The sequence below is a fragment of the Brassica napus genome, chromosome C9, assembly GCF_020379485.1.
Source record: "Brassica napus cultivar Da-Ae chromosome C9, Da-Ae, whole genome shotgun sequence".
NCBI classification, from domain to species: domain Eukaryota; kingdom Viridiplantae; phylum Streptophyta; class Magnoliopsida; order Brassicales; family Brassicaceae; genus Brassica; species Brassica napus.
Genome location: NC_063452.1, coordinates 58377157 through 58397524, shown reverse-complemented (window position 1 = coordinate 58397524; position 20368 = coordinate 58377157). Strand labels below are relative to the sequence as shown.

The following is a 20368-nucleotide window of genomic DNA, read 5'->3' as shown; positions in this document are numbered from 1 at the left end:
AAACATTTACTCTGCAAGGGTCTTAAGGTCATATTTAGAAATATTATTTTATCAAACTTTAAAATATAACTAATAGACCAATAAAATATGTATTTGATATTTTATGTAATTTATGCATACATATATATGAGAATTATGTTGTGTGAAATGTTGTCTAATATTGGTAGATATAAATCACATTTCTAACAACATAAATTAAGGTGACAATTATAAATACTAGGTAAAGAACTCATGTGATATCGCGTGAAAACTCATTTTATATAAATAAATATACTACTTTATAACTTATACTCCCTTCGTTTCATTATAAGTGTCACTTAGACACTTTTCACACATATTAAGAAAATGAGAAATGTATTTAGGTTTTCATTAGTTACGTCTAATTGATCAATGATATTTGAGATAAATAAGTTTATTTATTAGATCAATGCATTTTGCAATTAATATTTAGCTGAAAATAAGTAAAAACTGCATTGAAAATCTAAAATGACGTACATTTTTTACGTAACAAGAAAAAAACTAAAATGACACTCTTTAAGAAACATAGAGAGTATATAATTTCTTAATTTTACTTTTGAGAAAGTTTTTATGTCAAAACGTAGAATATATGTGTTTATATTAATTTATAGATAATAATATAAAAATATATTTTTATATTTTTCTATTACAACTAAATTAAAAAAACGTCAACACCAATTAAAATACACATCGTCTATTAGTTTAGCTAAGTTATTCTGAAGTTTTAATTACTATTGAACATTTTTTGAAGTAAGTAATATAAACAAACACATTTGTAGCTTATAAGTAATATAAACAAACACATTTTTACTAATATAATAAATTAATTTATAACGATAAGTATGACATTTATGATTTTTTGAAGCTATGTAAAAAATATGTATTGTCGTAAACATGATTATATGGTAACTTAAGAGATCGTGTACAAAACATATTTTTATTGGTAAATTACACATGTATTCTTCTTGTGTGCATTATTTGCTTTTTATATATTCAAACAATGATTTTTTTATGAACTTGAAGTCTTGAACAATGAAACTCTCCATTTTATAATCTATTTGTGATTTTTTATTTATATGTTTTTATTTTAGTTGTGATTTGTTATTACCATAATTATTTATATACAAAACTAACGGTTGTAATAATTGACAACCAACCATTACAATGGTTAACTAATGGTTGCAATAATTTTCAAGGACTTATCATCTGAATTTTAGAAAAAAATTAGTTCTAAAATTTTATATGTGATGTAAATACCGACAAAAAATGAATAGAGATGTCTTTTTATTTTTATTTTGTTCCTATCCATTTATTAATACCTTACATAAATATTTATAATTGTTTAGTTAGGGTTAGTATAAAAAGTTGCATCTCTTAAGTTATTTACATGAAAAGTTGCATTTATTGTTTTTAAGATAAAAACTTGTGTCTTTTCATTTTTACTTTGTTCATATCTACTCATTAATATTTCACAATATTTTCAATTGTTTTATATCTAAAAATCAGTGTATTAATATGAAAATTTAAATCACTTAAGGATTTTTAACATAAAAAGTTGTATCTCTTAAATTCTTTTTACATGTGCATTTATTAGTTTTTGAGATGAAAAGTTGTGTCTTTTCACTTTTATTTTTGCTCATATCTATTTATTAATATTTTTATTTAAATATTTACAATTATTTCATATCTAAAGTCAGTGTATCAATATGAAAAATTAAATCTCTTAAGTCTTTACATGAAATGTAGCATTTATTAGTTTTTGAGAAGAAAAATTGCACATGAAAAGACACAGACTCTTAAAAATAATATATTTTAGAAAATGAAAAGAATGAAAACACACAACCTTTGACATTATAATGAAAATACATAAAATTATAGATACACACATCATTTCATAATTTGATAACTTTTAAAACTAGTTTTAGTTTTCTAATTTGACAATATATTTAGAATAGACACATCATTACAAGAAATCACATTATTGCATAATGAAAAGACACATATAGAGAGACATTTATTGAGATATTTTAGCAACTTCGTTAAAAATAATTTGCTTTTAATAATAAGAAGACACAGCTCTTAAATGTTTAGAAAGATGAGATATTTTAACTCATTTTAAAACTAATTTAAAAGGCATAAGTGTTAAACCTAATACATTTTAGAGATATGTTGAAAAGAGGCATATATAATTTGTCAATTTCTTAATACAACTTTTAAGATGAAATATTACAACCAAATAAATAGACACAGTTCTTAAATTTTTAGGAAATCACTTTTTGGAACATTTTAACTATTTTAAAGCTAATTAAAAAGACACAACTCTTCAAACAAATAAATTTTAAAGATGATATTGAAAAGACACACACACACTCACACACATATATATATATAGACAAATTTTAAACTAATGCAACTTTTATCATGAAACAACACAATTTTTGACATTAGTTGGGATTGTTATTATTAATAAATAAAAAATATATAGTAGACAACATTAGTTAAACTACAGTTGACAACATATATGAGAATTTGTGTTGTGAGAAATTCTCTCTAATATTGTTTTACATTTGTAAATTTATAAAGTATATGCAGAATATATATTATCAAATGATTAGAAATATTTCTTACTAAAAAGATGAAAAAGGAAAAAATTAGCAAAATATAATGATAAATAATGCAAAGCCCATAAAATTACATTAGTATAAAACATAATAGTACAAATAAATATGTGAAAGTTATTCTCATGTAATATACTTTTAACTAAAGTAAAAAAAATCTAATTAGTTGAATATATTATAAAAGAATAATAACCTAAAATAGGATAGCCAAAGGAACTGAGAGTAAACATATTGGGAAAATGAAAAGACGAGAAGTATGTCGGAAACCATCGTGAATAGGCTTGGTCATTCATTTTCAAAGTTAGTTTTTCCGGTTACCCTCACATTTGCTTCTAACCGTGCTTGGTTAAGTTCTCGACGACACAATGACGGAATATTCCTTGACACCGTCGAGAGACTTGAGAATATTCTCAATCATGTTCGATATTCCATTTTATTTTGAATCAATTTTACTTATGTTTTGGTTACAAAATAAGTATAAATCAAGTACTTTAAAACCCAAAAACCATATATATATCTTATTAAAGTAGAAGTACTTTTAGAAAATGTTTGAAAACATGGATAACACTAAAAAAAGGAATATAATATTTTTTAGAAACATGAATAGCAGTATATTAAGAAAAAAGAAGTAATTGGGTTATGTTACTAAAAAATTAGAAGTCCATTATATTATGAGAAACTATATATTTGTACCAGTTTTAAAATATACGAAATTTGTCTAATCTAATTACCTAAAAACATATTTTGTCTAAGATAATCAGAAAACAAAATTTAAACTTTATATACATATTTCAAATCAAAATATTAATTTAAAATTGATTTATATCAAAAATAAACATAAATTCAAAAATAGATTTTTACTAAACTATTTTTCAACAACCATTACAAAAGATATTTTAAATATATATAAGAAAAATATAATACAAAGCCCGACAATTATGGTTTTTCTGTTTCACATTAAAATTTTAAAATATACTATCTATGTTTCATATTAAGTGTCACTTTAACATTTTTTTCTTGTTACAAAAAGAATGTTTTTTTAGAATTTCAATACAACTTTCAGCTCAAAATTAACTACAAATGCATTGATTTTATAAATAATTTCATTTATCTCAAATAATTGGTTGAATATGTGTAATTAATCTGTATGAAAAATGTCAAAGTAACATTTTTATGAAAAATATATATGATTATTTATATGATGGTACATATAAAATACTATTAATTATATAATGGTACATATAAAATACGATTAATTATGTGATGACACATATATGATATATAATAGTGACATGAAAAGTAAATAGCAACATATTAAAAAAAAACAATATATGAAATATTATATTAGCTTTATAGGAAAAACAAAATAACATTTAATACAAAATAATAATATAACATTATCTACTCACAACAAATATATATATTTATATAAAAGATAAAGTGAATCTGTACGAGTCAAAATTTAATTTTACTTATGTTTTGGTTACAAAGTGTGTATAAATCAAGTTCTTCAAACAGAAGAACCAGACTAATTGGAACTCCAATACGAAATTACATTTGGTTGTACCAGTTTTTTGAAGATATTAACCCTGATGCGAACCCGATAGAACTTGAACCGGTTCTGAACCGAAATTTCATATAACCAAGTGAGATTGATTTTGATAAATCCGAAAAACCGAGATCCGATTGAGACTAATTGAATACTATATATATATGTTGCTTTTGCTTTTTCTGGTTTCCCCGTTTCTAGTTGTGGTGTCACTTTGATCTATAATTAGGATACAAGGAGTAGGGACGATAGAAATCATATAGTAGTACAAAACTTGTCTTTGTACTAGCTGAGAAGTACAATGTCGACATTTCTTTTCTTTCTTTAATCAGTTTTGGTAGTACACAAAGTCCATTGTTTCGCTTGTACTATACAAGACGCAATACTACAATTTTCTGTGGTGCTATTGTGTGTACTACCCAATCCTTTCGTAATGTGTGTATTTATAGTTCCCATAGGAAACGAAACTCAAATTGTAATAAATCAATTATTGCTGATTTGAAGAGATCAAGGTAGAGGATCTCGACAGGGTCGATATGAGAACACATGTGCAGACAACGGCTGTAATGACACCACGTCATTAGAACAAATCTTTCTTTTCATGTGTTCTCAGGTCACCCCTGCTGAGCTCCTTCTCTACCCTCCATCTTTGTCGGCTCCGTTGCTTCATTCATTCACAAAATGGTAAGCTTCTATGTAGATTCCATCTTTGTAGTGTTACAAATTACAAGCACAAACATAATAAGTAATAACTCTTTGTAATCTTCCGTACCTATGTATAATATATGATTTTGATTTTTGAATGGTTAAGGATCTACTACTTTTAACTGTCTTGCTCTTTGTCCCTCAACAAGATAGACTGCCAAAGAAACAGATGAAGAAAGAAACCCACAATGAGTTCCATCAAAATGTTTGTTATGATAGTTCTTAGCTTCAGCTTTAAATGTTAAAGAAAGCTAACCTCACGGAGGAGGCGGAGAGCGGCGGGACGAGTGAACTTCCGGGCAAAGAGGAAACACGATGCCGGTTTCCCTTTACTAGTACACCATTCTCGCCGGTACTCCGTTTCATAGTTGATATTGTCGATTCCCTATGAGTCCAATGTGTTTTGTTAGAGTTTCTTTTCCTGTTTTAAGCTTGTTAAAAGAGTTTAAAGCCATAGTAATAGAAACGAAGGTACATATTGTGATGGAAATTTTTAGTTATGCCAAAATATAATGTTGCTCGCAGTCCTAAGATGTGATATCATAGCATTACTTAATTTATGGACTGCTTAAGAAACCAGAATTACAGAAAACCAAACGAAATAACTAGTAACTAGTCTGTGAGTCACTGAGTGTGATGTGATATCATAACCAAACAACAGTCCTAAGATGTGATATCATAACCAAATCAAACAAAAGTTAATTTGCCTTTCAGTTCGGTCTGATAAGTGACTAAGATGTGTGCCTAACCAAAAAATCTGAGTTTTACATATTATCTTTTGATCTGATAAGTGACTAGGATGCATACCTTAATAGACTGTATAAGGTGAGGAGTAGCATCGGAGAACTTGTAACTCATAGGATGCCATCCACGACGTTCATTACTTTTAGAGGAAGTAAGGTCCCAAGCTGAGTGTGTCAGTGACCGTCTTGTGAGTTCGCTATCTACACCCTTTTGCTGGATTTACGAAGCATTACCAGATTACATTAATTGTACTATTAAATCCTAAAAGAGCATAGGTTTGGATCAAAGATTAATCTTACAGCTAGCAGTGTCTGAACGTAGTGCTCATCAGGTATACAGTTGTGTTCCTTCCAACCTTCAGCTGGCTAAACAACAAGACTACATTAGTACAACACACATTGGCCTGGTCAAATATCAAACCCTACTTTCGTGCCACACTAATTATCCTGAAACTAACAGACTAATTAGTGCATGATTTGAATGAATATGGGAAGATATATTGATAATGTGTGGTGCTTAATCATGAGAGGTGAGAGTAGAGGAACTTACTACAGGACGATCTCGCCAAAACTCTGGAAGGGATTTCCGCTGCAAGATCATATGCAAAAATAAAGTTTATAAGTGAAAAGCCGGTGACCAGTCTAACAAAGCAAATCTCACGCTCACAACCAATTTTAACTTTGGTGGTTCTACGATGGTCTTGCCAGCCAAACCATATTTGGAAATTAATGAAATATCCATCTTTACAGTATCATGCTATCTCAAAATTTGCTAATGAAGTGAAGGTTTTAACAACTTACCCTGCAATGCTGCTGAAACATAGGCAAGACGATGGTATCGTTCACCACAATTTCTGCGTGTTTTCTATTTAGAACGACCCACTACAAGAACAGAGCATACGAAAAACAGAACAAAGAGGACGTCAGCGAAACTGCACATGAAATGAGAATCCAAATTATTATAGTAAACATTGGAACTTCACCTGTGATCCTTTTCTCCAGTTATGAACATGAATTACGGGATCCATTCTAGGATTATAACGCTTATCTTTTGTATCCGCAAAGCTGCAATCAGAAAATCTAATTTGGTGAAAACTTCCAACATAAACATTTCTTCCTTGTCAGTGTCTAAGCTGTGAAGCTATGTATATATCAACTCTCTATAAGATAGGCAACACTGACCTATCAACGAAACTAGTTGGTGTTGACATGATGTAGTTATACGTGTAGCTGAAACTGTACAGAGGTATGCAGCTGAGAAGAAACCAAAAACAACTAAAATTTAGTCAAGCAAGTCATCAACCACAAGTATCATACAGAATCAATCTCTCACCTATCAGAAAGAAAAACAAAGCGGTGATTAAACGGATCTCTAAGAGCATGTCTAAGCAATACACGCTCTGCTTCAATCATGGTTGCCTCTCCCCACTCCACCTATAATCAGCAAGTAAATCAACTAAACGCTGGCAAAAAAAAAAAAGTCAAAATGATTTTGATAAATTCTCATAGCAACGAACCTGTATACTGTCATTAACTTGACGATTCAAGAAGTACTTTGATTGAGTAGTAGCCTCGCTGAGGACGAAGCCAGGTCTAGAGTGAACATATATTGAGAACTTACCATCCTCACCCTGCAAAAAAAACAAAACAGATAATCACGAAACTAATCTGATTCCAAACTATAGTTTTAGTGTATACCAGAAAGAAGGCATCCCAGACGAACTCGAGAGGGAGACGATTCCTCGCGATGAAGAGGAAGGCGATCTGCGGTTTCTGATCGATACGAGGCTTCAGCGACGCAGCGATTCGACTGTAACGAGCTTGGAAGTAGACGAAGCTCCCCAAGCAGAAAGCGAACATAAACGTGGCGAATAGTTTCCTCTTCCATCTGGACCTCAGCTTCTGCTGCGACGCCTTCTTCTTCATCATCGTGATCTCAGTAAAATTCGCAATCAAGTCGATTTTCCCGCCATTTACATAGTCAACGGGACGGTATACGCAGCGTCAAATCTCTCTCTCTATTGCTCAATCGTATCTGGCTAAACTTTAAGCCTTTTGGAGTCAATTCAAATTCTCGATATCTGGAGCGGAATCAGATCGAACATGGAAGAATATTCTTCGAGGCTTGGCAGTGAGATCAGTGAGACGTACCGGTTGGTTGAAGCGAACTCAAAAGGGGAGGAAGGCGTCGAAGGAAAGGGAGAGAAACAGCGAGGAGATTGTGATCGGGAAGACTCAAAATCACGTGGAAGAAGATGGAGGAGGAGGCTTGGAGAGTGAGAAAGAAGAGAAAGCATGTGAGGTGAGTGAGTGAATGAGTGTAGAGCAGGTGAGGTGGGCCTTTGTCTGGTATCGTGAAGCCTACTCTTCAACCGAATTGTTTCAGGCCCGGTCCAGTTGTTACCTGGCATTTTTATGCTTATCTTTGTCGTGGCTACGGTTCCAACATTACATGTATTATTCGGTTATAAGTTATAACATATACTCCATAAACTTAAACAATTATCGACAAAAAAAAAAAAACTTAAATAATTACATGATGTATAAATTATACCACGTTTTCTTCGGAAAAAAAAAAACTGACTACAACATACTAACAAGTTTGGCTGTTTTCATAACAAATAAAAACCTAGAGAGAGGAGGAAAGTTTTTAATATGTCTAGATTCAAATAAACATTAATACACATCCTGGTCTATGGTCATTGATTGACATTCCATCATGTTTACAAGGGAAGAGCGTCACCCACCTAAATACTCTCTGATAATCCTTGATAAACATCCTTTTTATTTGTTCATATTTGCTAAAAAAAAAGTATAGAGACAAAACGGTACGCCAAAATTACCGGTCTGGTTCAATTCCTCCACGATCCTACTCTCCAGTTCTCACAACTAAGCCGAACCAAGGCCAAACTACAAGACTACTCAGCCTGCAAAGAACAAACAAACACACATAGTTTACACTAACCCTTTTTTTGCAAGCCAATGAATCTATCTATTAATATTACATCTCCTCATTACATCCATTTTGATATACCATTTCAAACAAAACTCCCAAATAATCCCATATAATTGATAGGAGAAAAGGTCTACCATTAAACATCTTCTTCATCAACCAAAGCCATCACAGGGATTCCTTTACTGCTAAAACTTGTACATTTCACCTGCAATGTGTCTCCAATCTCAAACTCTGTCTCCTCATCGCCCTGCGCTCATATATAATAGTAGTAAGCAAACAATACAATGCAAGCACATTTAAGTATGTGGGAGAAAGGAATCAAAGATGACATACCTCGAATTTGTACATACCGCGGATTCCACCACCTAGATCAAGAACCAGTCCATGCGTTCGAATCTGGTGGACTTTGGCTGTCATTTCTGTTCCTATTTTCAGTTTCCGGGCACTAATCGATGGACTCTCTCCAGCCTCGTTATCTGATTGTTTCTCCTTCCGAGAGGGTTTCTTACCTTTTGAAGATGATACTATGTTAGAATTGTTTTCAAGAGAAGTGCAATTGAGTTTATTTTCTTGCGTCAGTGTCTCACCACAGTCATCCCGACTTTCTTCAGTAGCAGTGGAGCTGAGTGTCTCATCTTCCTTCACGGTCTGTTTAGAGGCAGTGGATTTGAGTTTCCGGTCTGGCTTCACTGTCGCGGCGCGTTTAGGTTTAGTGTTCTTGTCCACATGAGAAGATTTCTCTGCCTCATCACATTCCACAGCAGTACGGATGACAACTGCAGGAACTGCTAATTTAGATTTCTGAGGCGGCTCTACGACACTGGGCAGGCTTGCAACTGCCTCCCCGAAACTAGACGTTTCTACGGAGACTGCCTCTTTCACCACCGGGAGTTTTTCAGGACGAGATGTTGGTTTGGGTAACAGTGCTTTGAGGGATAACTTTATGTTACCACGGACATCGGAGTCTATGCACATCATAGTGATGTACTTGCCAATATGTAATACATCTGAAACCTTGGAGACCTGCAATTGCAACAAATAAACCAAACAATATCAATCTTCCAGATGAACTAAGAGAAAACCATATTTTATGGAAGATAAGCGATCACAGTTTATAACTAGAAAAGCTTACTGGTTCATGAGATAACTCAGACATATGTAGTAGGCCTTGTTGACCACCATTAAACTCAACAAATGCGCCGTACTCTTTTATAGATGTCACTGTGCCTTTGTACACGCCACCAACAACTATTTCGCGACCAATGATGTAGTCAACCTAAGGACATACATGAATCAAATCAAGTATCTGGGATATCTATCGCCTATCAATTAAAAGCTCAGTTGACTATAAGATACCTTTTCTTGAGCCTTGTCCATCACAGCCTGATTCTTGGCAACAATAGTTAATGTTCCATCATCAATAGACAACCTTGCACCTAAATAAATACGGTTATATCTCGGAAGAAAAGCTTCAAATTAAACTATATAAAAAAAGAGGATGGTCTTCACAAGCTTAAGAGTACTTTACTTAAAGCATCAGACTCTTTCACTTCAAAATGACTACGTCAATTCCATAGTGTTAAAAGTACATAAGAAATTAAATTGACGATTAACGTCGATGTCAAAAGAATAACCTGTTTCCTCTTCAATCTTCCTCTTGAGGGCACCCATAGGTCCGATCAAGTTACGAAGTGCATCGTTGGTGTACTTCAAAGTTGCTGCAAAACAGACATAACTCTTAAGTTTTTAACAGGGAAAGTCTTATCAGCTACGGTTAACATAAAAACAAGTGAGGAAGAAACCTAGCCGGCATTGCTGGTCTCGTGGGGAATTAATTTCTCTCTCCATATGGTCAAGAATCTGAAGACGGGCTTTACGTGCATTTTCTAATGATTCACAAACTATGTCCAATGGTATTCCAGCTGGCTTGATATCCAGTTGACTTGCCGTCACACCATTTCTTGTGCCCGCAATCTTGAAATCCATATCTCCTAGATGATCTTCCAAACCCTGTGAAAGCAATGTATGTAATCTCCATATAACCCAGTTCACAAACTTGATACAACCAATGGTTCAGAAGACAGACGTTATATCATCACAAGAAGCACAAAGGAAGTGTAAACAAGAAGAAACCCACCAATATATCGGTTACTATACGGTAGTCTTTAATTTCTCCACTTGATGGATCAACGTCAGTGACAAGACCAACGGAGACTCCTGCAACATGAGCTCGCAGAGGAATTCCGGCATCCATTAACGCCATGCTGCCTGAGACAAAACCATTCATTATGAACTTATTATGGCTTTGCAATAAACATACAAACTAGTAGGTGAAAGAGATTGATTACCTCCACAAACGCTTGCCATAGACGTGGAGCCATCTGAAGCCATAACTTCTGAATTAATACGAACTGTATAAGGAAAATCCTCTTCAGGGGGCATGACAGCAAGCAATGCCTTTTCAGCAAGTGTTCCTAAAAAATGTTAAAACACATTTAAGCATATGAAAATCTTTTAGATGAAAGAAAAAACGCTAATATGTTAAAGACAATTAAACTTTAAGAATTTGATAAAAATATGGACCCATTGTTCCACTAGAAGCTAGAAAGGAAGTTGATATCAGCAACAGTTACCTAGAAGATTACACACAAAAAGAAAAAGGCAAAAGTATACCATGACCAACTTCACGCCGGTTAAGGCCTAGTTTTTTTCCAACTTCATCTGTACAAAACGGAGGAAAGGTATAGTGAAGCATAAATTTCTTCTTCGGTGGACCAACAAGAGAATCCAACCTTTGTGCATCTCCTGGGGCTCCAAGTGTGATAGTACAGAGCACCTTTAACACATACAGAACGTATTTATGAAGGATTTTTCATTGAACATATATTAAAAGATTTAGCTCTATGCTTCAATCTTTGAAGCAACCAAAACTTCTTTTAATGAAAAACTAGATTCTCTATGCGTGTCTTTAGCAACCGAAGTTTCAGCACGAACCTGAGTGTCTCCACGTGAGAAAAGTGCTGACCCATGCAATGCAGGCAGGTGATGCGATTCACAATAGATGGGCCTAACTTCATCAAGATGTCTGCCGTCGACCCGAAATCCCTCTGATATAATCCTTGAACGAACTATCTGATATTTAATTTAACACGTTAGTTCTACCCTTTTATGCAATCGCTTAAAGTCTTGTATCAATAACAAATGCTAATTTTCAGAGATTACCTTCTTTCTCACTGTATCAACAGCCTTTGGAAGTATGCTCAAGCTTTCTTGATCGCCCTCTTCTTCAAATACTTTTTCCACATCTTTTCCAATGTTCTCTAGAGCCTCTCCACGTTCAAACTGCGCAGATATAAATTATCAGGCCAACTGAAACTCAAATCTGGACGCAGAAACAAAGCCAGCACGCACCTTGCCACGTGAAGGATCCGTAAAGACGGATTCAATACGCTCTGCAGCCAAGTCAGTCACTTTTTCTAAAGTTTTCTCAGAAAGCATGGACAACTTGTACTCCTTCTTTTGTTTACCAGCTTTCGCAGCCAATCTAATTTGAGGATCAATGTACTTAACAGCCTATGAATACCACATATATATACACAAAATAAGACAACATATACTATTACACAATATTAGACGATCCAACAAAATTTTCAAACATACCTCTGGATGAGCAAGTCTCAGAGCAGCTGCTAGATCTTTCTCAGTGATTTCACGGGCTTGAACATCAATCATCATAGTTTTATCCCTCGTGCAAGCGTATATCAAATGAAGATCACTTGAGCTAAGCTACACAAACCAAATTACAACAAATGAGAAAGAGGCCACAATCTACGAATTTAGGGGATGTACCAATACAAAGATTTTGTTTTACCTCATCCATAGTTGGATTCACAACAATCTGCCCACCGATCCTTCCTAACCGGATGACTCCAATGGGTCCCCCCCATGGAACATCCGACAGCATGAGCGCAGCCGATGCTGCATTAGCTGCAAGTATATCTGGATCCTGCTTCCCATCTGATGATAGAACATTTGCCATTATCTGCAACGTGAAAAAAATAAAATACAAATGAAGATACTTCCACATAGATCTATCAGCTAACGAATTGAAGAAACATCATACCTGAACCTCATGGTAAAACCCAGAAGGAAACAATGGTCTGATTGGCCTATCAATGAGGCGGCCACACAACAGTTCCCGCTCTTTAGGTGCACCTTCTCTTCGCATATACGTATTAGGAATCAAACCTTGAGCGAACATCTTCTCTTGATAATCAACCTAACGATAAGAGTTTCAAACAAGTAGTCATAAACATCCATTTAAACAAACAAAAAAACACAATGAACCAATTACAGAAACAGCTAATTAAATAACAAACTTCTCATGTGGGAAAGATTAGATCACAGATTCATCAGTGGATTCCACAAATTCATACATCATAAAGATTACTTCAGAGGATTCAAAATCATAACTTCAAAAATCGAAATGAAATGGCGAAAAGAGGATTGTAACGTACAGTGAGAGGCAAGAAATCTCCAGGGGATTTGGACTTAGCACAAGTAACGGTGGAGAGAACTTTGGTCTCGTCCATCCCCAGCACGACGGAGCCATTTGTGAAGCGAGCGATCTTCCCCGTCTCGAGCGTCACCACGCGAGATCCGACTTCGAATTCCTCCTTAAACGACTCCAGAATTTTGATTCCCGCGGAGGCCGGCGGCGAGCTAGACGGCGCGATGCCCAATCCGCCGGAGCAGATGGTGCGAAAGCCCAGAGCACGCCATGCGAGGAAGTTCGGAAGAGAAGATGACCTAGCTCGTCTCACGATCGATGACATTACACAGAGCGAGAGAGAGAGAGAGAGAGAAGGAGAAGGGAAAGGGCTTTAAGCGGAGGTTTAACGCACCGGTGATAGTGACTGGAGCCGAGAGTGAGATCGAGAAGAAGGGTTTTAGCGATCCCGGTTCGGTCCGGTTCAATCGAGTTTTCTCAACACTAATCCGGCGAGAACCGGCAGTGGGCCCAAATTTAAACTTACAAAAAGGCCCAACTCAATTATAAACCCAAACCGGTTAAGCACGGTCGAATGTACCTAATTTTAATTTACTCCGGTTTAGTTTCGCGATTATCCGGTTTCGAATTGAAAAAGGAAAGCGAAAACCCTACTAAAGGTTTTGTCTCATTGTCTGGATTAGATTTGTTCTTTTACAAATCACACAAACTCCATTGTCGTCACTTCGAGTTCGAAGCTTCTTCTTCTTCTTCATCTTCCTCTGTGAGTGTCTTTTTCTTAAGGACATCACTTTGTAAGGTTATTGTGTTTGGTTTCAGTTTATTACCGGCTTGTATCAGAAAGTATGCTTCTTTGTTGAGATTAGAGTTTTGGATTCGTGTAATGACGTTTTATTTCTTGCTGACTACGTCTTATTCCGATTCTTACCTTTCTCTTATCTAATAATAATCAGACATTAAAATGTTTTTTTCCCTGTGCAGCTGATTCTCAAGATGCTACCAACTGAGTCAAAGAAGGCCTTATCTTTCAAGAGATGCATCGAAGATGGAGACTTGGTCATCGTTTACGAGAGACACGACGTGATGAAACCAGTTAAAGTAACCAAAGACGGCGTGCTTCAGAACCGTTTCGGATTTTACAGACACTCTGATTGGATCGGGAAGCCGTTAGGGACGAAAGTGTTGAGCAACAAGGGCAAATTTGTGTACCTGCTGGCTCCCACTCCCGAGCTGTGGACGCTGGTGTTGAGCCACAGGACTCAGATTCTTTACATTGCGGATATCAGCTTTGTGGTGATGTATCTAGAAGTCGTGCCCGGGTGTGTTGTTCTCGAGTCAGGGACAGGAAGTGGTTCGCTTTCCACTTCGCTTGCTCGTGCTGTGGCTCCGACGGGTCATGTGTATTCTTTTGATTTCCACGAGCAACGAGCTGTCTGTGCAAGGTTAGAAGAAGCTTCTGTTCAATTTGTGTCTGCCTTCTTTGTTGTGTGCTCTCTTCTTTATGTATCTTTTCTTTGCAACAGGGAGGACTTTGAGAAGACGGGTATAAGTAGTTTAGTAACCGTGGAGGTTAGAGATATTCAAGGACAAGGGTTCCCTGAGAAACTATCTGGTTTGGCTGATTCGGTGTTTCTAGACCTTCCTCAGCCTTGGCTCGCTGTTCCTTCTGCAGCAAAGATGTTAAAGGAGGATGGTGTTCTCTGCTCTTTCTCGCCTTGCATCGAGCAAGTACAACGCACTTGTGAAGTCCTCAGATCAGATTTCATTGGTAAGTTTCTCTTTCTACTTTTGCTGTGGAAGTAAGTTCTTGTAAGTATACAATGCTAATTGACATTGGGAGTGAAACCTCTTGTTAAGTATCAAATCCTAGGACTAGAAACATGTCATATAGACTAGAGTTATGTTCTTATGTAGATAAGCTCCTTTACCTATAAAACATTCCTTGTTAATTGTCATAAGCAGATGTGTTTTTTCATTTTTGATCTTATACCGGTTTTTACTTTTGTAGAGATAAGAACGTTCGAGGTGCTTCTCAGAACATACGAAGTGAAGGAAATGAAAGTGGAGACTGGTGCTATGATTGGTGAGAGCCACGACGAGGAGGACAATGGAGGACAGAGACCAAGCAAGAGAAAGCACATTTCAAACGACGACGGCTACGCTGTTTCACAGGACAACTCTTCTAGTCCAACTTCGGTCGTTATGGCGAGGCCATGTAGCGAGGCAAGAGGTCACACCGGCTACTTAACTTTCGCAAGACTCCAGTGCCTATCTTAAGTACTTCATGTTTTTGTCATATGATGGTACTAACACTTGTTGTGATTTTGCTGCTTGTAATGCAAATTTTGAACCAGAAATCTACTTCATAAGCTTTCTAGTTTTTAAAAACGTGTTTAAATTAATTTTGGAGAAATCTCAAAGTAGATTTTGAATCCAATTTGTTGAAGTATTTTGTAACTGAATTATTTATCTAAATCCTGAATTTAACACAACCATATAATTATGTAATTATTTAAAGCTGAGTTATCCTCAAAGCTTTGCAGAATCATCCAAATGAGAGTCTACATTCAAGTTCTACAAAGTAAGAACCAAACAAGAAGTACTTCACAGATTGTCTGCACGAAGTTACTTATGTTATAAGAAACTATCTCAACCTCCCACCGCCTAGGATCTTCTCATCGTCTTTGTTGTCTCTCGCACCACATCGAGAATCCGACAATACTCATAGAACAAACAGGACTGATCACCTTCAAGACCACTCCTGCTCACTCTGTTACCACCAGCGAGGTTGTTGCAGGGGCTACCTCCGATCACAAGATCAAACCCACCAAACTGCTTCATCAACTCCACGATCTTCTCGTTACTCAGGTCTTGCACGTCTGCAAACTCTATCAGGGTTCCTTTCTGGTTGGTTTGCTCCCAGAAATCCTTGAGAATGTTTCTGTTCCCTGCTGAGATCTCCACCGAAACGACCGTCTTCATTGGAATCTGGAGACGGTGGAGCGCCACTTCTCCACCGCCAATTCCAGTGAACAGGGACAGAACGTTGATACCATATGGAAACAATGGTTTCAAAACAGAGAGGTGATACGCAACGGTATCCACCTGAAAACAAGTTCAATCACAAACCATTCAACCATAGGCAAAACGCATGATGAAAAGGACAACAGCGATCAGGAACTACTCTATGAATTCAAAACAATCTCTGCCGAATAATAAAACAGTTATGATTATGCAAATGCAAAATGCAAGATGAAAACAAGTTCAATCACAAAACCATTCAACCATAGGCAAAACGCATCATTAAAAGGACAAGAGCGATCAAGAACTACTCTATGCCGAATACTAAAACAGTTATGATTATGCAAATGCAAAACGCATGATGAAAACAAGTTCAATCACAAACCATTCAACCACAGGCAGAACGCATGATGAAAAGGACAAGAGCGATCAAATGAAAACAAGTTCAATCACAAACCATTCAACCATAGGCAAAACGCAAGATGAAAACAAGTTCAATCACAAACCATTAACGTATAGGCAAAACGCATGATGAAAAGGACAAGAGCGATCAAGAACTACTCTATGAGTTCAAAACACTCTATGCCCAATACTAAAACAGTTATGACTCTGCAAATGCGAGAGGTTGAAAGCTACCTGAAAAGAGTTGCCGAGTGACTTCAGACGCTCGGTCCTACTCATGCCACCGCCTCGTGTATGGTTTCTTGGAAATCCAAGAAGAGTCTCCATTTCATCTGGTTCAAGTGGCGCAGCTTTGTTCTTTCCCACCCACACAAGATTCCACTTCTTGCACTGCTCAATGACATACTTCTTCTTACTCTCAGGCGGTTCTCCACTATAAGGCTCAAGTGCTAACCGGATCCTGTTCGTCAGCTGAGCACTAGCGTTCACTGTCAGGATGCAGTTGAGCTTTGTTCTCTTGTCCCACTCTGGCCACCACTTCTTGGTCAGCGGAAACGCCTCGCTGATCGTGTACTTCGGAGGAGGCTGGACCTGATACCTTCCACTGATGGGGAGGTTGTGCACGTATCCTCTCTTCCTTGCTGCTGCACAAATGTATTTCGAATCCACAAACTCCGGTGGAACGTCGTACAAGTGGCTAGAAATGGTGTCCCAGACGCCTTTGGGAGCAAGGGCGACGTTCTCGTAGTAGAAAAATGGAGGCATTCGAGCCATGGCTGGAAGAGATCTCTGCGCGATGAGTCCTGGCTCGTTTGGAACGCCGAATCCAATCATCGGATTTGGCAGACGAAGGGGCTCGTCATCAGCAGCAGATGACCTCGGCTCTCTTCTTGGCTCTATACGCCTCTTTTTAACATTAGGCTGCATACAGGAAAATCCATGTTTCAGATTGCTAATGAAAATGCAAGGCAAATGTGTAATGTAACTAGACCGCAAATTCACTAATTTTCACAAAAATCAGCAAACTATAAAACGGACTTAGAAGGTTTAACCATACCTTTTGTTCTTCAGGGTCAGCATGGAACTCATCGAACTCTCGAGCAATCTGAGCGGCACAAATGAAGTCTGCGAGATCTGCAATGCTCACATCCTCTCCTGAAATTTTAATCAGATAATTCTCCTTTAAGTACCGAGAAGGAGACAACATATGATAGAGATATGTATATAAACATCTAGCAAGAGTATCGATTACTAAAACAAAATCAGACACACAAACATCAAAGGCATGCATCACATAAGCAAAGGCTAAAAGACTAAGGATTTTACATAGATCAAATAGCAAATACAAGTATGACACATCTAGTGGAGGAAACGTTAAGAAAAAGGAAAGCTTACCAGTACCACATCTCTGTATAGCAAGAGAAGCTTCCAACTCCGAGAATCCCATGTTCATCAAAGACCGCAATTGATTGCCGTTTTCAGAGGAGGAGTCTGAAACTTTCTGCCATTGTTTAAAACAGAATTTTTTTTAGAATGCATACAATTTACAAGTCTGCAACTAACAAAGCGAGACAATTGTACAATTGACAGGTGTGATGTTATTACCCACAAGGAAATAAATATACCTCATCATCTGAGCTGAGAAAATTGGCATACTTCTCATCATCACTCTCAGACCACTCAATGTCCTCTTCTTCTTTGATTACAGGCGATGCATCTGCCTACAAACCACCAACAAAACAGAAGTTATGTTATTAATGTCATGAGACAAATCTATAAGGTACATTCTTAATGACATGATAAATTTGCATCACTTACTGCCGAGGAGATGAGTGCATTTGCTATCTCTTCAATATTGTCTTCTCCTGGGATATAAGACAGATGTAAAGAATCATATAGAGCGTTTTACTTCTTAACTAAAGACAGAGAGAGAGAGATAAGGGATTACCATGCTCATGAATGGCTTTGATAACTTTCTCTTCTTCAAATCCCATAGCAAGGAAATGATCAATAGTCTTGGACTTGGAAGAACTAGCTTCACAGTTAACCTTCACAAAGAATTTATACGAGGAATGAGAAACAACACACAATCTTAAAAAAAGACAGTAACACATGAAAATTAGAAGCAAGAGAGGAGATCCAAGCAGTAGAAACTCACAGTGTACTTGGAGATAGCATCAATGATCACCACAGTATCTGCATTTGGTCCTGCAAAAGTTTATTTAACAATCACATTATTTAAAGAACACTAAGCAAACAACACATACGAACGCAAAGCAAGACTCACCATGTTCATCGATTGCTCTAGCAATATTCTCAGGAGAGAACCCCATGTCAACCAGCGTAGCAAACAGCTCATCGGAAGAAGGGACCGCCGGCGGTGGAGATGACGGTGGAGATGACTGGTAGTTATCAATCTGCAAATCCAAATCATCATCGCTGTTCCAGTCAGCAGAATCTTGCGCCTGCATAAACATTATCAGTTCACAAAAAGCGATTCCTAATTCATATCCACATCAAAGGCACATGCCAATATTCAAATGATACAACGATTAAGTATTCACTATAAAGCCCAAAGATTAAATGCAAGTTAATAGCAACGTACCATGGTTGCAGCAGCAGTAAGGTGAAGAGACACTCGTAGTCAGCGTAAGGGATCTTCGTCTTTCCTTAGAGTAAACCTACAAAAATTATCATCCCGCAAAACTGCTAAAAATGGAAACTTTTGACCGGAGAAAGATCGAGTTTTTGTAGATGAATCAGTGATAAGAGTGGTTCAGTGAGAATACTAATGCATGTCCTCAAAGTTTGCGAAAGACAGACAAGTGTTTAAAGGATCGAATTTCGAGAATAATTTGGCAGATCCTATCGAAATTATCTTCTGTTTCAGTGGGGGGCTTTTAAGAGAGCTTAGTGGGTTTTCGAAGAAAGATGGAAAAATAGACGGCGAGATCGAGTTTAACGGCAAGACAAACGGAGTTGAATGTACGAAACCTACGAAGATCGTGGACTAGAGAGTTAGAGGATATACCCAGAGAATTTTCGTCTATGAGAAGCAGAGACGCAGAAAACGCTCCCGTCGCCGGTAAAATCCCGCTCTTCGCCGGTGAGAGAGTCGTATTCCGCCGTTTGTCTACTAGTGAAGCATCGACATTGATATGCTGTATTTTGATTCGCTCCGTTTTAGTTGGATAAAGATCCGGACCTCGGTTTACAATTAGTTTTTGGGTATCCATTCTTTTTAATGGGCCTAGTAAATATGGGCTACTTTTGATTGAATCCTAATTGGGCTTTCTAGTGAATATAAGTTACTTTTATCGTTTTATCGTTTGAATATGACATGTGACTTTGATGTGACAACAAGTTGATAAGGATACGAATTAGGACTTACCATTTTATAAACAAAAATGGTTACGACAAAAAAGAGTGAATTTCGTACACGATAATGGACTAAACCATCACACAAATTGGCATTACTCACAGAATTGCGTACAAATCCGTGCATGTAAACATTGATATTAAAGTTGACAATCGGAAAACAATAGTATAAAAAATGATGTATATTATTTATTATACACGCCTGCTGCAAATACAAATAGATTACATTATACATAAGAAAAATAAACGTTACATCAGATCACGGGTTACGATTACATAATGGTGCAATTTTCAAATGGTACGACTTGCACGAGTTGTTGGGCATATACCGAAATTCTACAGACTGCTAGAAAAAAAATTGTTCATGTGACTTACAAGCTACGAGTTATGATCTTTTCCGTGAATTGCTATCCAACCATTTTCTTTCGTAAACTCTATGTAAATTTTTTTTATTAAATAATTAAACCA

The 20368-nt window shown here is 36.4% G+C and overlaps 4 protein-coding genes and 1 long non-coding RNA gene across 10 annotated transcripts; 2 read left to right on the top strand and 3 right to left on the bottom strand.

Moving 5' to 3' along the window:
• The first annotated feature begins 4014 nt into the window (after nt 1-4014).
• LOC125593117 lies at nt 4015-5417 on the top strand. The gene is made up of 2 exons (XR_007329048.1): nt 4015-4869; nt 4997-5417. It is a non-coding gene; the product is annotated as an uncharacterized LOC125593117 (long non-coding RNA).
• On the bottom strand, nt 4859-7950 carry BNAC09G42920D (glycosyltransferase BC10). The gene is made up of 11 exons (XM_013857302.3): nt 7332-7950; nt 7151-7264; nt 6967-7067; nt 6816-6887; nt 6617-6698; nt 6435-6515; nt 6184-6222; nt 5934-5999; nt 5698-5847; nt 5147-5275; nt 4859-5044 (listed from the first exon to the last, which is right to left on the bottom strand). The coding sequence occupies exons 1-11, from the start codon at nt 7560-7562 to the stop codon at nt 5009-5011; spliced, it is 1101 nt and encodes a 366-aa protein (XP_013712756.1). The 5' UTR covers nt 7563-7950; the 3' UTR covers nt 4859-5008.
• A 298-nt stretch (nt 7951-8248) lies between these two features.
• On the bottom strand, nt 8249-13518 carry LOC106416529 (polyribonucleotide nucleotidyltransferase 2, mitochondrial). Of its 2 annotated transcripts, XM_013857446.3 has the most exons (18): nt 13107-13518; nt 12713-12868; nt 12461-12631; nt 12250-12375; nt 12001-12162; nt 11812-11931; nt 11584-11721; nt 11263-11425; nt 10938-11063; nt 10727-10857; nt 10392-10599; nt 10224-10307; nt 9946-10025; nt 9722-9865; nt 9177-9612; nt 8923-9098; nt 8724-8836; nt 8249-8560 (listed from the first exon to the last, which is right to left on the bottom strand). In XM_013857446.3, exons 1-17 carry the CDS (start codon nt 13422-13424, stop codon nt 8726-8728), a joined length of 2850 nt encoding a protein of 949 aa, XP_013712900.1. In that variant the 5' UTR covers nt 13425-13518; the 3' UTR covers nt 8249-8560; nt 8724-8725. The 2 variants fall into 2 exon arrangements, with proteins under 2 accessions (XP_013712900.1, XP_013712899.1); XM_013857445.3 differs by having other exon boundaries at nt 8923-9612.
• A 222-nt stretch (nt 13519-13740) lies between these two features.
• On the top strand, nt 13741-15564 carry LOC106418407 (tRNA (adenine(58)-N(1))-methyltransferase catalytic subunit TRMT61A). 5 transcript variants are annotated; one of them, XM_013859108.3, is made up of 4 exons: nt 13741-13862; nt 14081-14541; nt 14623-14867; nt 15108-15564. In XM_013859108.3, exons 2-4 carry the CDS (start codon nt 14093-14095, stop codon nt 15374-15376), a joined length of 963 nt encoding a protein of 320 aa, XP_013714562.1. In that variant the 5' UTR covers nt 13741-13862; nt 14081-14092; the 3' UTR covers nt 15377-15564. The 5 variants fall into 5 exon arrangements, with proteins under 5 accessions (XP_013714562.1, XP_013714564.1, XP_022565550.1 ...); XM_013859110.3 differs by having other exon boundaries at nt 13773-13898; XM_022709829.2 differs by having other exon boundaries at nt 13792-13979.
• Nucleotides 15565-15581: 17 nt separating this feature from the next.
• Nucleotides 15582-19734, bottom strand: LOC106418406 (DNA (cytosine-5)-methyltransferase DRM2). Its single transcript, XM_013859107.3, has 11 exons — nt 19554-19734; nt 19128-19203; nt 18810-18987; nt 18681-18730; nt 18471-18570; nt 18341-18387; nt 18148-18243; nt 17918-18023; nt 17580-17677; nt 16757-17443; nt 15582-16204 (listed from the first exon to the last, which is right to left on the bottom strand). Exons 2-11 carry the CDS (start codon nt 19128-19130, stop codon nt 15764-15766), a joined length of 1806 nt encoding a protein of 601 aa, XP_013714561.2. The 5' UTR covers nt 19131-19203; nt 19554-19734; the 3' UTR covers nt 15582-15763.
• Between the last annotated feature and the right edge of the window lie 634 nt (nt 19735-20368).

Excerpts from the sequence above, each read along its gene's own strand:
- LOC106416529 (XM_013857445.3), bottom strand. The coding sequence starts at position 13,424 with ATGTCATCGATCGTGAGACGAGCTAGGTCATCTTCTCTTCCGAACTTC. Across the intron at positions 10,308-10,391 it reads AGACCAGCAATGCCGGCTAG|CAACTTTGAAGTACACCAAC; the intron begins GTTTCTTCCTCA and ends TCTGTTTTGCAG. Across the intron at positions 9,613-9,721 it reads CTGAGTTATCTCATGAACCA|GTCTCCAAGGTTTCAGATGT; the intron begins GTAAGCTTTTCT and ends TTGCAATTGCAG.
- LOC106418406 (XM_013859107.3), bottom strand. Across the intron at positions 18,388-18,470 it reads CAAAGCCATTCATGAGCATG|GAGAAGACAATATTGAAGAG; the intron begins GTAATCCCTTAT and ends CTTATATCCCAG. Across the intron at positions 16,205-16,756 it reads CACTCGGCAACTCTTTTCAG|GTGGATACCGTTGCGTATCA; the intron begins GTAGCTTTCAAC and ends ACTTGTTTTCAG.
- LOC106418407 (XM_013859108.3), top strand. The coding sequence starts at position 14,093 with ATGCTACCAACTGAGTCAAAGAAGGCCTTATCTTTCAAGAGATGCATC. Across the intron at positions 14,542-14,622 it reads CAACGAGCTGTCTGTGCAAG|GGAGGACTTTGAGAAGACGG; the intron begins GTTAGAAGAAGC and ends TCTTTGCAACAG. Across the intron at positions 14,868-15,107 it reads CCTCAGATCAGATTTCATTG|AGATAAGAACGTTCGAGGTG; the intron begins GTAAGTTTCTCT and ends TTACTTTTGTAG.
- BNAC09G42920D (XM_013857302.3), bottom strand. The coding sequence starts at position 7,562 with ATGATGAAGAAGAAGGCGTCGCAGCAGAAGCTGAGGTCCAGATGGAAG. Across the intron at positions 6,223-6,434 it reads TGTTTCAGCAGCATTGCAGG|CGGAAATCCCTTCCAGAGTT; the intron begins GTAAGTTGTTAA and ends ATGATCTTGCAG. Across the intron at positions 5,276-5,697 it reads ACCTTATACAGTCTATTAAG|GGAATCGACAATATCAACTA; the intron begins GTATGCATCCTA and ends TTGGACTCATAG.